This window comes from Trematomus bernacchii, unplaced genomic scaffold (genome assembly GCF_902827165.1).
Source record: "Trematomus bernacchii unplaced genomic scaffold, fTreBer1.1, whole genome shotgun sequence".
In the NCBI taxonomy this organism is placed as follows: Eukaryota; Metazoa; Chordata; class Actinopteri; order Perciformes; family Nototheniidae; genus Trematomus; species Trematomus bernacchii.
This window is the reverse complement of record NW_022987689.1, coordinates 16,573,262-16,586,931: the sequence shown is the minus strand read 5'-3', so window position 1 is coordinate 16,586,931 and position 13,670 is coordinate 16,573,262. Positions and strand designations below refer to the sequence as shown.

Genomic DNA, 13,670 nt, shown 5'->3' with positions numbered 1-13,670 from the left:
AGGCTCCGCCCTCTACTGGACTCTATGGGTACTACCTTATCATGCAAGCATTCACCTACTGAGATTTCTATAGACGTAGCCGGCCCCGGGGCGGGCCTACCTGAATGCGTGCGCATCTCACTTCCCTATAAAAGGAGGCCTCGCCTCCTGACCACCATCCTTTACTCTTCAGCGAGCGGAGGTGATAGCCTAGCACTGAGTCCGAGACGTATTATTTGAGAGAAAGGAAGAAAGTAAACGAGTATTTTTTTAAATCATGCCCTGGATTAAATAGCGGGCGTCGATCCCCACCACCTCTGCTTCGAGTGTGCCAGGATATGGCCGAGGCGGTGCAATTCACGTTCACCATTCCTTCCGGGTCCGGCGTCCATGGAAGTCCACCGCCCAGGGCTGTACTCTCCCTGGATGATGATCATGGTGGCGGGTGTGTGGGCTACTCGCTCATTGCTAGAGATGCCCCCGCCTCACAAGGTCAGAGCGATTATTGGGCCGCAAGGCCGAATAAGTAGCTTGGTCCACGGGCCTTGCCCCAGGCCTCGGTGGCTTCACATGATATAGGGGCGACCCTACTTCATCACAGGCCGCCGCCGCTGCCTGCCGTGTGATGTCCCTGGGATATCACGCCGCATGGCACTTTCCAAAGAGGACCGTGTTGATCTCCTGGGAGCCCCCGTGTTTACGGAAGGGCTCTTTGGATCGATCTCCTTGCTCACAGGATAAGGGTAATCGCAGCGTGGCTGCTTCTTGCCCATCCGCAGAGGAAGAAACACTGTCATACACTCCCCGCCTCTGCTGTAAACCCCAGTATAGGGAGCCAGCAGGTGGGTATGTGCACGTGAGTGGGATAAACCGAGTGCTGTCAAAGCACTGTGCGGGTTCAAGAGACGCTATTGCCGGCGTGCTGTTGTCAGAAAACACACCTTGCCTGGTATAATAGCTCCGATTAATGCATTTCACCGTTGAATGGGAAATACAGCATTAATACGTGGGCGCGCGGCCCTCGTAAGAGTGGCCGCGGTGTGTTCAGGAACCTCCGCAGGAGAACGGTGGTTTACGTTTGTAAACTCTAGTTCTGGAGTGATGTGTGTGTGTGTGGGAAAATGCATTCAGTAAACATGGTTGCATTTATCCCAGAGTAAGAGTCATCTCTCTCCACAATTCCACTTTTCCCCATAATGTCCGTTTCAAAGAGAGGGCATTGTGACGGCGCGCGCGGCCCCCCTCGCTGAGGGCGGGCCGCGGTGCGTTGAAAGACCTCAGTAGAGAGAAGAGTCACCGCTGCAGACGAGAGAGCGCAGCGCGACGGTGAGACGAAGGGAGAGGTGCCGGCACGGAGATCCCGTGCCGGCACGGAGATCCCGTGCCTGCGGTGCCCTCCACCTCTTCGGCCCACCCCGTGGAACCGGCGTGTCGGCACTCACGGGGACGGGCTGCCCAGCCCCGGCAGGCTCCGCAGCAGCAGAGAGCGGCCGGGTGGGGTGCTCCGTCTTTACGGAGGTGTCTGGCGGGGGGAGAAAATCTCTCCGCCCGGGACGAGAGGGCGAATCCCGCCTCCTCCCTGTACAATGCACAGATCACTACGTTTTCTAAATAAAAATGAGGATGATCTGTATCCAAATCTAGGTGTCTTTTGTTTTCACAAATGCTACACTTACACACAATGTTAACCGTACAAATTCCCCATTCGCTGCCCCAGCTGTAGCTCCTGTAAAGGAGGTGACTAGTGGGCATGCGCAGATGAGAGGGATGAACCGCAGGGAGTGCTATCTAAAGGAAAGCACTATGCGGTTACAGGGACATTATGGCCGGCGTATTGCTGTCAGAGAACACACTACGCCTAGAGCAAAGACTCCAGTTAATGCAGTTTACCGTAGTGGTAAAGGCTGCATTATGGCGGAGCTCGCACTCACACAAGAGCGCGTGGCGGTGCGTTCAGGGACCTTAGTAAAAACACACTACGCCTATAAAAACTCAGATTAATGCTGTTTACCGTAGTGGTGAGAACAGCATTATGGTGGAGCGCGCGCACACACAAGAGCGTGAGGCGGTGCGTTCAGGTACCTCAGTAAATAATCGGCCCTTTCTGTGTCGACCCTCCATCTATACTATGAATCTTCCATTCATGGGGAGTTTTGCGGCGGAACGGGTCACCAGAGAGTATCATAGCTGCGGCCCCACAGCTGAGGGCTTGTCCATAAACACAATGTTATGGGGAATGGAAACTCAGCTGTGTACTAATAGGGTGGATGGACAGGTCGCTGAAACGGGGCTATTCACTCCAGTTTTGCAGCGTCCCACCTCCTTTTATGGGCATGCGAGAGGTAAATCTGTCCTCCCAGGAGGAGATGGGTTTCCTCTCATAAGAGATTCGGGCTCTGGTGCAGAAGCAGGCTGTGTCTGTTGTGCAGCCTCAGCACAGAGAAAAGGGTCTTTATTCCATGTACTTCCTGGTTCTCAAGAAAACAGGGGAATTCAGACCTATTCTAGATCTCCGATGCCTGAATCGCCACATTTCCTGCAGGAAATTCCGCATGGTAACTATGAAACAGTTACTGGGCTTGTGCAGCCAGGCGATTGGTTCACCACCATCGACCTGAAAGACGCGTACTTTCATGTAGAAATTGCTCCAGAGCACAGAAAGTATCTGCGTTTTGCCTTCCAGGGAACAGCCTACGAGTACAACAGGCTGCCGTTCGGTTATTCCCTATCCCCACGCACATTCAGCAAATGTGTGGCCACAGCGCTTTAACCGCTGCGCGCCCAGGGCATGAGAGTTTTCTTTTACCTAGACGACCTCATAGTCATGGCTGGGTCCCGGGAACAGGCAATGTTTTGCAGAGCACAGTTGATCACACACCTAACCAAATTAGGCTTTGCGATCAATTGGAAAAAGAGCACCCCCATACCTCGCCAACAGGCGTTGTATTTGAGAGTGGTGCTCGATGCAGACGCGCTACGCGCCACCCTGTCAGAGAGCAGACGTGCGTCCCTTCTCCGGGCGGTGCACAGGCTGCGACAGTGACAGCTTTAACTGTCATGCAGACTCTGGGTCTCATGGCGGCTGCTCACATTGTGGTCCCGCTGGGGTTACTACATATGCGCCGCCTGCAGAGGTGGTTCCCCAGCCTGCGTTTGGATCCCAAGAGGCACAAACGGCGGCTGGTGACCATCCCCCCCTCAGTGGAGGGCAACCTCCGGTTTTGGGGGTCCCTGGATCACCTCCGGAGGGGGTCTCCACTGGGACGGGTGACCTCCTACATCACAGTGTTCACGGACATCCAGAACAGGATGGGGAGGGACCTGCCTGAAGAGGGCTATAGGTGGGCGCTGGGCTCTACGGAGTCTCAACACAGCAACCTCCTAGAGCTACGGGCGGTAGTGTTAGTTCTCCGGCATTTCATCCCCCTAATTCAAGGGAGACATGTAATGGTCAGGTGCGACAACAGCACCACAGTGGCTTATATCAACAGGCAGGGCGGAGTCCGCTCAGCCCCCTTGTTGGCCACAGCGGAGAGGCTGTGGTTATGGGCCTCAGAGGTGGTGTTATCTCTGAGAGCCCTCCATATCCCGGGACTGGAGAACAGGGGGGCCGACCTCATGGCGAGGGGCGGCCACCTGCCAGGCGAGTGCTTCACCCGGAGGTGGTGAAGCAGATCTGGGCCCAGTTCGGGAGAGCGGAAGTGGACCTGTTCGCCAGCCGGCGCAACAGCCACTGTGCCCTGTGGTTCTCCATGGCGCTGAGCGACGACCCGCCCTTGGGGGTGGACGCGTTTGCACACGAGCCATGGCCAAGGAAGCTGCTATACGCCTTTCCACCGCTGCGTCTCATTCTCCCTCTCCTGGGGAGAGTGAGGCGAGAACGTCTGGCAGTCATTCTGGTGGCACCGGATCGCGTCGGGGCTCCGTGGTACTCAGAAATGACACAGATGAAGGTGGGCCAGCCCTGGGCGATCCCCCAGTTCTGGGGGGCGATGTCTCAAGAGGCAGGTGCAATCGGGGCGTTACCCACTCTGGGCCGTCCTCTTCAGGCTTGGCTCCTGAGAGGGACAGGCTGAGACAGGGTGGATTGTCTGACAGCGTTATTCAGTCTATCCAGGCAGCTAGAGCAGAATCCACCACAGCCTGTTACAGGCCAAAGTGGCTGAGATTCCAGCATTGGTGTGAGGAGCGGGGAATAGAGCCCCTATCTTGTGAGTTGGGCTCTATTTTATCCTTCTTACAGTTACTGGTGGACAGAGGGCTTGCTCATTCCACAGTGAAGGTGTATGCAGCAGCCATCTCGTCCTGTCATGAGGGATTCAACGGCAGGTCAGCCTTCTCTCATCCACTGATGTTGCGGTTTTTACAGGGGGTCAGGAGGCTGCGCCCGGTGGTGCACGCCTCCGCCCCACAGTGGGACCTGCCGCTGGTGCTCGAGGCTCTGGTCACGGAGCCTTTTGAGCCTCTTGAGCTCTCCTCCCTGAAAGCACTGTCGTGGAAGACAGCGTTGCTACTTGCCTTAACGTCAGCCAAAAGAGTGTCCGAGTTAACCGCTCTGTCGGTGCACCCGAGCTGTTTACTGATTCGGGGTGACCAGAGTGGGGCGACACTCAGACCGAACCCCTCCTTTGTGCCCAAGAGCCTAAGGAGTGCGTTCAGGTCGAGGGCTATTCAGTTGGGGGGTTTTAGTCTTCCACCCCATAGTGGGGCTAGGGAAGCTGAATTACACCTCCTCTGCCCGGTGCGCGCATTAGCATATTATGTAGAGCGCACAGCTACCCTGAGACGCCCTGAACAGCTGTTTGTGTGCTTCGGGGGCGGGGTGACTGGAAAAGCTCTCTCCAAGAAACGCCTGGCAGGCTGGCTTTGCGAAGCCATTGCACACGCCTACAAGCAGGCAGGGAGAGCCTGTCCCATGGGGGTCCGTGCGCACTCCACACGAGTTGTGGCTGCATCAACAGCCTTATTCAGCGGTGTGAGTGTGGAGGATATATGCACGGCGGCGTCTTGGTCAACGCCAGGCCCCTTCATAAAGTTTTATCTCTTGGATATGTCTGGCTCTTTCTCAACGTCTGTGCTTGCTGTGGCAACACAGGACTGGTGAGGAGGGGGGGGGCTGTGGGTCAGTGGGCATCTGACCCCCTCCCCGGGCGTAAATGCGCTTACATTTCTCCGGACCCCTGGAGGGTCGCGGGGTGATGTAATGCGCTCTGGGCCCTTACAGGGCTGAAGGGCTCCCCTCGCCTGCCTGGAGGCAGGAGGGGGAGAGCCCTCCATACTATAGTCCCTACACACTCTGCACAGGGTCAGTGGCTGAGTGGGGGGACATAGGGGGCACTTGCGTTCTCCCCGTGCTCTTTAGGGACTCAGGAGGGAGAGTGCATAGTGAACCCATACAGGGCTGCGGACTTTCCCTGTCTGCCTATGGGCAGACGCACGGGAGTCCTCAGCACTATTTTTGAGCACACTTTTTTGCGAGGCAAGCGCGTCAGGGTGTGCTCTATCGGCCGCAGCCCGGACTTCTCCACGGTTACAACCGAGGGAGAGGTGAGTGAGGCGCAGTGGCTGCTAAAGCCGGTCAGGGACAGTGAGGTGGAACGGTGTGCTGGACGACAGTGCGTGCATACATCGGGGCTCCGCCCACTGTACCCATAGAGTCCAGTAGAGGGCGGAGCCTGTGAGAGATATAACGCCGGGTTACGTATTGTAACCCTTGTTATATTAACACAGGCAGAGCCCTCTACCTTGGGGGCACTGTCTGTCCTATGCCGCTCGCTGAAGAGTGGTGTAGGATGGTGGTCAGGAGGCGAGGCCTCCTTTTATAGGGAAGTGAGATGCGCACGCATTCAGGTAGGCCCGCCCCGGGGCCGGCTACGTCTATAGAAATCTCAGTAGGTGAATGCTTGCATGATAAGGTAGTACCCATAGAGTCCAGTAGAGGGCTCCGCCTGTGTTAATATAACAAGGGTTACAATACATAACCCGGCGTTTTGGTAATGTGTGTGGTTCAACTTGCATAGACTCTGAACCCTGGAGGAATCTTTTTTTCCCGTAATTTCTTGTACGTTTTCAGACTCCCAGGATGCCGCTGTGCTTGGTTCCTTTCTCCAGCTGTTGTTTATTTTCTCTGTGTGTCTCTCAGACTGTATCGTGGTCAGGATCCCACAGCGTGAACTCGGGAGAGGAGCTGTTTTACTCTCAGTCTCGCCTCTCGGTGACAGGACGGCCCCACCAGTGCAGCCTCACCGTCGCTCTGACCAACTCCTCCACAGCCCAGGGCTCCAAAATGTCTCTGTTCTCCAAGGTGAACATCCCCTGGATCAAATCTTAGTTTTCCTTGGTTTCATTCACATTTGTAAACATTACTTTCAATTTTAGAAGCTACCAAATATATTTTAGTTGATTGATTAATCTTTAGATCTACAAAATGCAGTGGTGGGAGAAGTATTGAGGTCCTTTACGGAAGTAAAAGTACTAGTATATTAGCTTATTTAAGTATGATCAGGAAAATGTCCTGAAAAGGTTGTTTTAGGTGTCAAATATTTATAGCATAGTAAAAAGTACAATATCAACCTTTTAAATCAGTTGGAGTAGAAGTATAGAGTGGCACAAAGAGAAAACACTCAAGTAAAATACCTCCAATTTTTACCTAAGTACCTAATTTGAGTAAATAGATTTTTTTTTTACTTCCCACCACTGATAACATGTCAGAATATAGTCAGAAATGTCCATCCCAGTTTCTAAAATACCAAGGTGATATCTTGTTATTGTCTTTTTTTGTAAAACTCCCAAAGTCTTATATTATATACATATAAAACAGAAAAGCAGTAAATCTCCATACTTGAGAGGGCAACAACAGCATTTCCAAACAATTTTGCATAAACAATTACTTGAAAGATTAGATTATTATCAGAATAGTTAGTAATGTTGCAGATCTGAAGTGTGTTAAATGGGTTTATTACACTGACATGTGTCTCGTCATGAACTTTAGTTAAAAAGGGTGGTGTTTCTTTCCGTTTATTGAACATGATGGTTTTATTACTGTGCTGCCGGAACTTTCCAGTGATAAGGCATTGGTGGGATTGGATTAAATAGCACTCTCTACACAGAGGCTGTTAGTGCTGCTGCTGTGTGTGTGTGCATTTGTTTTTGTGTCTTAGTGAGGACCAAGTTTACAGTATACAGCCTAAGGACATTTGTGGAAAGTAAAGAGTTGAATCTCACTTCTTAAAAGGTTCATAATAACATGATCTAGATTAGGCCAAGGCTTTGGCATTTATTTGTGATAGTACATAACAGTACAACTTTTTCTTTTAAACCCCTATTATTGACATTTACATAATTGACCAGAAGGTAATACCACTCACCACCAAGAGTATTACAATAATATTTTCCCAAGCTTTAACCTGAAGTGAGATATCCTTTTCCAACAAAGAACTGAAGCTGTTAGCTATGCTAACCCTTTTTTACTCCATTAAAAAGCAGTATTTTACCTAGCAGAACTTGGGTTGCTGGTTTACTGCTGCCTTGATCTATTGTATTATTGTATGACTTTGATGAAACTGAACTAACCCTTTAAACCCTAAAGTCATCCATTAACACAAGCTAAACAATCAATTGTGTCAGTGGTAGACCAGCTAACCTGTATTTTGCAAGGTAAAAAAATGAGTTCTTATGAATACACAAGTACAACAATGTGTGTGTTGTACACTTCACAGTCTAGGATGGGCAACTGGAGTGTGGAGGTGGGGGGCAGTGTCCTGTCTGGGCCCCGGGGGTCCGGTCTCCAGGTGCAGGCCAGACTGGACGGCAGAGAGAAGATCTGGCTTAACGGGACGGCGGAGGGACCATGTCTGCAGAGCACAGCGGGTTATATGAACGGTGAATACATCTGAAAAATAAATATGGATTTTGATATTGCTCTAAACAAAAACCCACAACTTCTGCAAAAAAAAACAGAAGAAATCAAGAAGAATATTTACTTCAGCCTATTAGTTAGAGTAGCCACTAAACACATTCTAAGGAAATAATCAAAAGATGATAACCTTAAAAACATTAAATGGAAATAACCATGATAATTCCTATTTTTGTGTTGATATATTTGATACAAAATGGGGAAGATGGGTAAACACAAAATATTAGAAATGACCTTTGGTTAGATGTTGACTATATATCCGTTTCCTGCTAAATATATCCCATCATCATTTTTGAGTTCTTCTTTCTTACAGATTTGTTTTAGGTATTATTGTTTTAACTGTATTACATTTGTATTGCGTTTGCTCTGTAAAAAATGAATTTCTTAAGAAAAAAGAAATAAAAAAAGACAAAAATGTTGAATCTAGGATGATGAATATTTGAATGTGTTTATGTCCAGGTGTGAGCGAGGACGTCACAGTTGTGGCGTGTGTGGGAACAAATGGCAGTGTGACGCTGGATGTGCAGAAACGAGACGGCAGCAGCACAGACCCTGAGACTCTGGGCAGTGTGTGTGTGGGAGCAGCCAATCAGAGGCTGAGGCTGAGAGCAGGAGGCTGTTTGGAAAGTCTGACAGCAGTGGAGGTATCACCAAGACAACAACATCAGATACATTAATATTACCATAAAGCATGGCACTTTTTAAAATACTAATACTCATTAACAAGCCTACAAGCACTCATAGAGAATACAGACATGCTGTATAAACCAATACATGGTAGAATAAACATAGAACACTTAAGTGTGGGGGATTTTATATGCAAGTAGAATATGGGATTTATATGCAATTTCTATTGGTAGTATGTTTCGTGCCTGTACCACGTCTTTTTGTCCGGTCGGGTCTTGGAAGACCGGAAGCTGTGTGGTTCATAAAAATATTTTCTTACTCAATATCAAGCCACGATTATTGTTTTTATTTTAAATAGTATAATGTCTGAGTTTTTTTGCCGTCCGCGAGGAAAAGAAATGGGGCTCAGAGCCTCAGAATACTGAAATCTGTATTTTTTGTCATCTTTTTTTCCTTCTAATTTGTTATTATTTGGTGCAGGCACAAAACATACTACCAATATAAATACATTGCTTCTAAAATCGTTCTGTGTCAGAATACTGAAATCTGTATTTTTTAAATCTTTTTTTCCTTCTAATTTGTTATTATTTACATTGCTTTCAAAATCGTTCTGTGTGACACTAAAAAAAATGGGGAAATCGTGTTGGTGAACACGAATCAATAGATTAATTTCGTGACTATAACACGAAATGCCGTGAGACTGTGTTGACAGTAGATATGTAATTGTAAAAAAAGTAATTATCAAATTAACCATGTCAGAAATAGAGACATTTTAAAAAGTCAATGCAAAAATTTGAAATGATTGGTCAAAAGTCTGGTTGTCATTTATCTTATCTTGTATTATATCCAATTTTTATTATTTAACGAAAAAAAATATACCATTATCATAATTCCAGAATGTGCTTTACTCATAATGGTTTACATATCTGGCACTTCAAACAGCCCGTTATGTACTTCAAACCACAGTACAAATACATAATTAAGTAATTTTTTTTTAAATTATTTAATCATTAATCACCAATTTGGCAATCTGTCCTGTCAATAGAAAACATACAAATATTCTTGATTAACTGAATCAGCGACACAGAAATCACTTTATTAATATTACTATAATTTAAATGATACCTAAAAAGGTAGTGATGGTGGTTGGTTTGTATATTAACCTTGTGTTCTCTATAACATTGTGAATTTTAACTTTATTTAGGTGGAGGCTTCAAATAAGACCATTTGGTTTTCTGCCTCTTCCTGCAATGTATACTTTTTTTATCTGTTATGTCTGTATTTTCAAATTGTGCAAGAAATAAAGTGACCAGTGCAATCGGACAGATCATAAACAAAGAAAATGCCTTCCTCGTAACAATTCCCCATTAAATGTAATCATTCTATTATTCCATAGAGTTGGTCCGTGAAGAGAATAATAAGTTCAATTTATTCAGTTTCTGTTCAACATGTTTTTGTTTTCACAGGCACGGATTCAATATCTAAGCACTCGCATACAGACCAAGCTGCTGGAAAGAGTCAAGACATTACAGCATCTCCTCGTGGAATTCAGACAGCAGGTAAACAAATGACTGCAGGATAAGTTACGTCAACAAAGCATTTACATTTTTTGAACTTGGCAACCTTCTCTCCACAGTCCAGGGACAGCGAGTTGCTTCAGGAGCTGAGTGCCGTTCCGCTTCATGTTTCCCAGCATGCTCAGGCTCTGCTGCAGCACAGACAGGGGGGTCTGCTGGCTCTGTGGCAGCACAGCCCCCTGCGCCGCGTCTTGACCGACAGCCTGCCGCGCCTCCTCAGCCTGCTGCAGCACGCCTCTCTGCTGGGACAACAGGAACTGAGGAGTGAGTCCACAGGGGTCACATGGCAGACATTGCCTCCATGGGGTCGTGCATTTTGTGTCACTGAAAAGGAAATTGAGAAAGATTAAGAGAGCAGATAAAAGAGATGTGCTGCTTTGGTTTGGCCAATACTTTACTTTTCCTTAAAAACCTGTTAAACCCCACGGACCCGCCGAAGGGTCCGAAAATGCTACATCTGCTAGCACCAGTGTGATCTCTGAAGTGTCATTTATGAAACTATTAACGTTCCACACCCAGCTGACGGGAAGAAACTCAGCTAACTGACGATACGAAAAAAAAAAAAATGAAAAAAAAAAAAAAATAATTCCCACAAGAAGCCTTTAAATGAGCCCTTAGCAAATACGGACTAATGCTATTTCTGCTCATAACTCACAAAAATTATCATTTATAATTCATACTTTCTGCACAAACAACACATCATCTGAAAGCTGAGATTCCACAGATTCCATGGGTTTACACCCCATCACTGCAGGCAAGAATTCACTTAGCTAGCAGCCAGAACATAGCAAATAAACAACATCAGTTTTCAAATCCATGACAATAATTAGCAGGTTAAATATTTTAAAATTTTACAATAATCTTTTTTTTTTTTTTTTTTTTTTATGGAATGATTAACTATAGTGATGATTCAATGTTATAAAATGATTTTTACAGTCTGGTACCTGAAAAAGGTCAAATGGCACTGATGGAACCAGATGTGCCCAAATGTGCCCAAAGCTTAGTCCACCTGGACTTTTTTTCCCTAAATCTCTCTAAAAAGGTCAATTTTATCTTGTTTTGCCTCAATCTTGATACAGGGTACTTATTATATGTTGTAGTTTGGATTCCTAAAGCTTTTAGTCTACTAACCCATCATTCAAGGGTGGTTTCCACTATAAGTATAAGAATTTACACTTTTTTACTATGTTCCATCTGAATTTATTCTGACACAGAAACATCTATATTGATTCTGACACTTCTACATCCATCTCACAGATGTAACCTTGCTTTGAGAAAAAAGATTATTAATTTACCCCTTTTAGAAGTGAAGTTATAGTCATTTGTTCTGGGCATGTCATTTTCGAGCCTGAAACCTGAAACAGGCTTGGGGTCTAACAGGAAACATTGTGGTTCTTTCACTTGAAAATAACGCTTGAAAGAGGACATATTCTGCTAAATTCAGGTTCATCTTTATATTTAGTGTCTCTACTGTGACATGTCTCTATGCTTTAATGTTCAAAAAGCTCTTTATTTTTCTCATACTGGCTGTGCTGCAGCACCTCTTTTCACCCTCTGTCTGAAACCAGAGCCCAGTCTGCCCTGATTGGTATCCCTTAGCCTATCACATACAATGTGTTGACATGCTAGCCAATAGAAGCAAGTGTTACATAGGGATGTCCTCATGTAACAGAAGAAAAAATAAAGGAGTCCAATGGAGGCGTCTTAGACGGGGCTTGGGGACTCAGTCTAGAGGGAACACAGGGATTTTAGCCTTTACATTTTACATTCACAAAAAAAACACACTACAAGAAAGGGAACACAGTACAGATGTGTAAAGGTGGGGTTGTATGAGATCAGAATATTTTCACTATCAACACTTTTCCTTGCCATCAGAGGCCAGTTATTCCTTTCTCTTATTTGCGTGGACTGCATCTATATATTGCTTTATCAGTCTTTGGTGGCCGACAGGTGCAAACAGGCTAACACTCTTCCATTAGGAGAAACACGCTGCAGCTTCAGAAGTGATGCAGATATAAAAAACACAAACGTGTCAAAATATACAAATCAAGAAACATCTTCACCATCCTGCCAACACATGCATGATGCACACAGCTGGGACCGGAGCGCGTCAGCGATTATAAAGTTGGCCAACTGTCAGTGTTGGCAGAGTTAGTCTGTTTCATAATTGTAATTGTAAGTGTTTTGTCAGTATATTTTAAATGACTAGGTTAGCTACATTAGCTAACTAGCTTATAGCAGATCTGCAATAATATCGGGAGGAATTGTGCAGTCACATTGTTTAAATAAGCCAATAAAACGTACATTTGAGGTTGACAGTGACAGTTGGCCTGTGTGTGCATCACTTTTTAGTGTCCCCTGATTTTCATTGTGTTTTTAGCTTCTTGCAGCATTTTTTTATTTGCAGAGTTTTTGTTTATGCAGCGCTTTTAGTTAACACTGCGCATGTGTTTTTAAGTAGGTGAAGATGTTTCTTTATTTGCATGTGTTTTGGCTCATTCGTGTTTTTTCATTTGCAGTGTTTTTGAAACTGCAGTGCGTTTCTCCTTATGGAAATGTTTTGGACCTGCTCATGCAGACTATTCATACAATCTCTCAAGCATTCCCTCGGACTTACCTTGACATCCTGAGCAACTTTGGGTTAAGTGTATGTATCTTGCCCAAGGACGTATCGACAGTCAACATGTGACAGTCAACTTGTGGAGGCTCGGATTTGTACCACCAACCTTCCAATTTGTTTCAAAGTAATCCAATGGCTTTGAGGAGAGCATAGAGAGTAGCTTCAAAATTGGTAAAAATATTCTAAATACAGCGCACACTTTCTAAAGATAAGTTCCTAATACAACCCCACTTCAAAACTTCCAATCTTCCCTTTGAACAACTGGCCTCACTGGATAGGAGTGTGTACTGGTGTTCACGTGTACTGCTCTGTGATGTGTACGGTGCTGTAAGGAATTTCCTTCTGGGGCACAGTAAAGTCTAAAGTAAAGTAAAGTAGGTTTAAGCCTGCTTCTAGGACAGACAGGTCCACGGGCTAATGAGCGCTATACTGATATGGTCAGCGGAATTAAATTTGACTTTTTGAGTGAGTGCAGTCAGTCCCTGCCTTTCCTCAAAGCCAGAAATCTAATTTCTTCATGAAATCACAAACTAATTATCTTTTCCTTTGCGTCATTATGTGACGCATGAGAAGCATCTTTTCCCAATGTTTCTGTTGTCAGGATACTTTACCCCTACTTTCCATTTGAGTTATTTGAATGTGATAATACTGTTTATCTGCTGCTCTCATCTTAACGCATTTTGCTCTATTCTCAGGGCCCCTGGCCACTCTGGCAGGTGTGTACCAAGATGTGAAGGGCCAGAGGGTGGAGGCGCTGTGGAGGGAGGCTGTTTCTCTGTGGACTGACGGGCTGATGCATGTCCTCCCTGTGCTGATTGGGAACCCTCAGCTGAGGCCCCTGGCTCAGGCCGGGGTCACCACGCTCAGCGCCACCCTGGATGTGGTGAGAAATACTTTTTTCTTAGCAACAAACGTTATAGTAAGATTAGCAAATTCTAGTGCTGTCAACGAT

The 13,670-nt window shown here is 46.2% G+C and overlaps 1 protein-coding gene across 3 annotated transcripts in view; it reads left to right on the top strand.

Annotated features, from left to right (window-relative positions):
- LOC117489030 overlaps positions 1-13,670 on the top strand; it is a 51,054-nt gene that overhangs the window by 30,545 nt on the left and 6,839 nt on the right. For all 3 annotated transcript variants that reach the window (XM_034138262.1, XM_034138263.1, XM_034138261.1), the window contains exons 32-37: positions 6,122-6,283; positions 7,698-7,860; positions 8,354-8,538; positions 9,988-10,080; positions 10,158-10,362; positions 13,414-13,601. In XM_034138262.1, the coding sequence (XP_033994153.1) occupies positions 6,122-6,283; positions 7,698-7,860; positions 8,354-8,538; positions 9,988-10,080; positions 10,158-10,362; positions 13,414-13,601 (996 nt within the window). The remainder of the gene's footprint in view (positions 1-6,121; positions 6,284-7,697; positions 7,861-8,353; positions 8,539-9,987; positions 10,081-10,157; positions 10,363-13,413; positions 13,602-13,670) is intronic.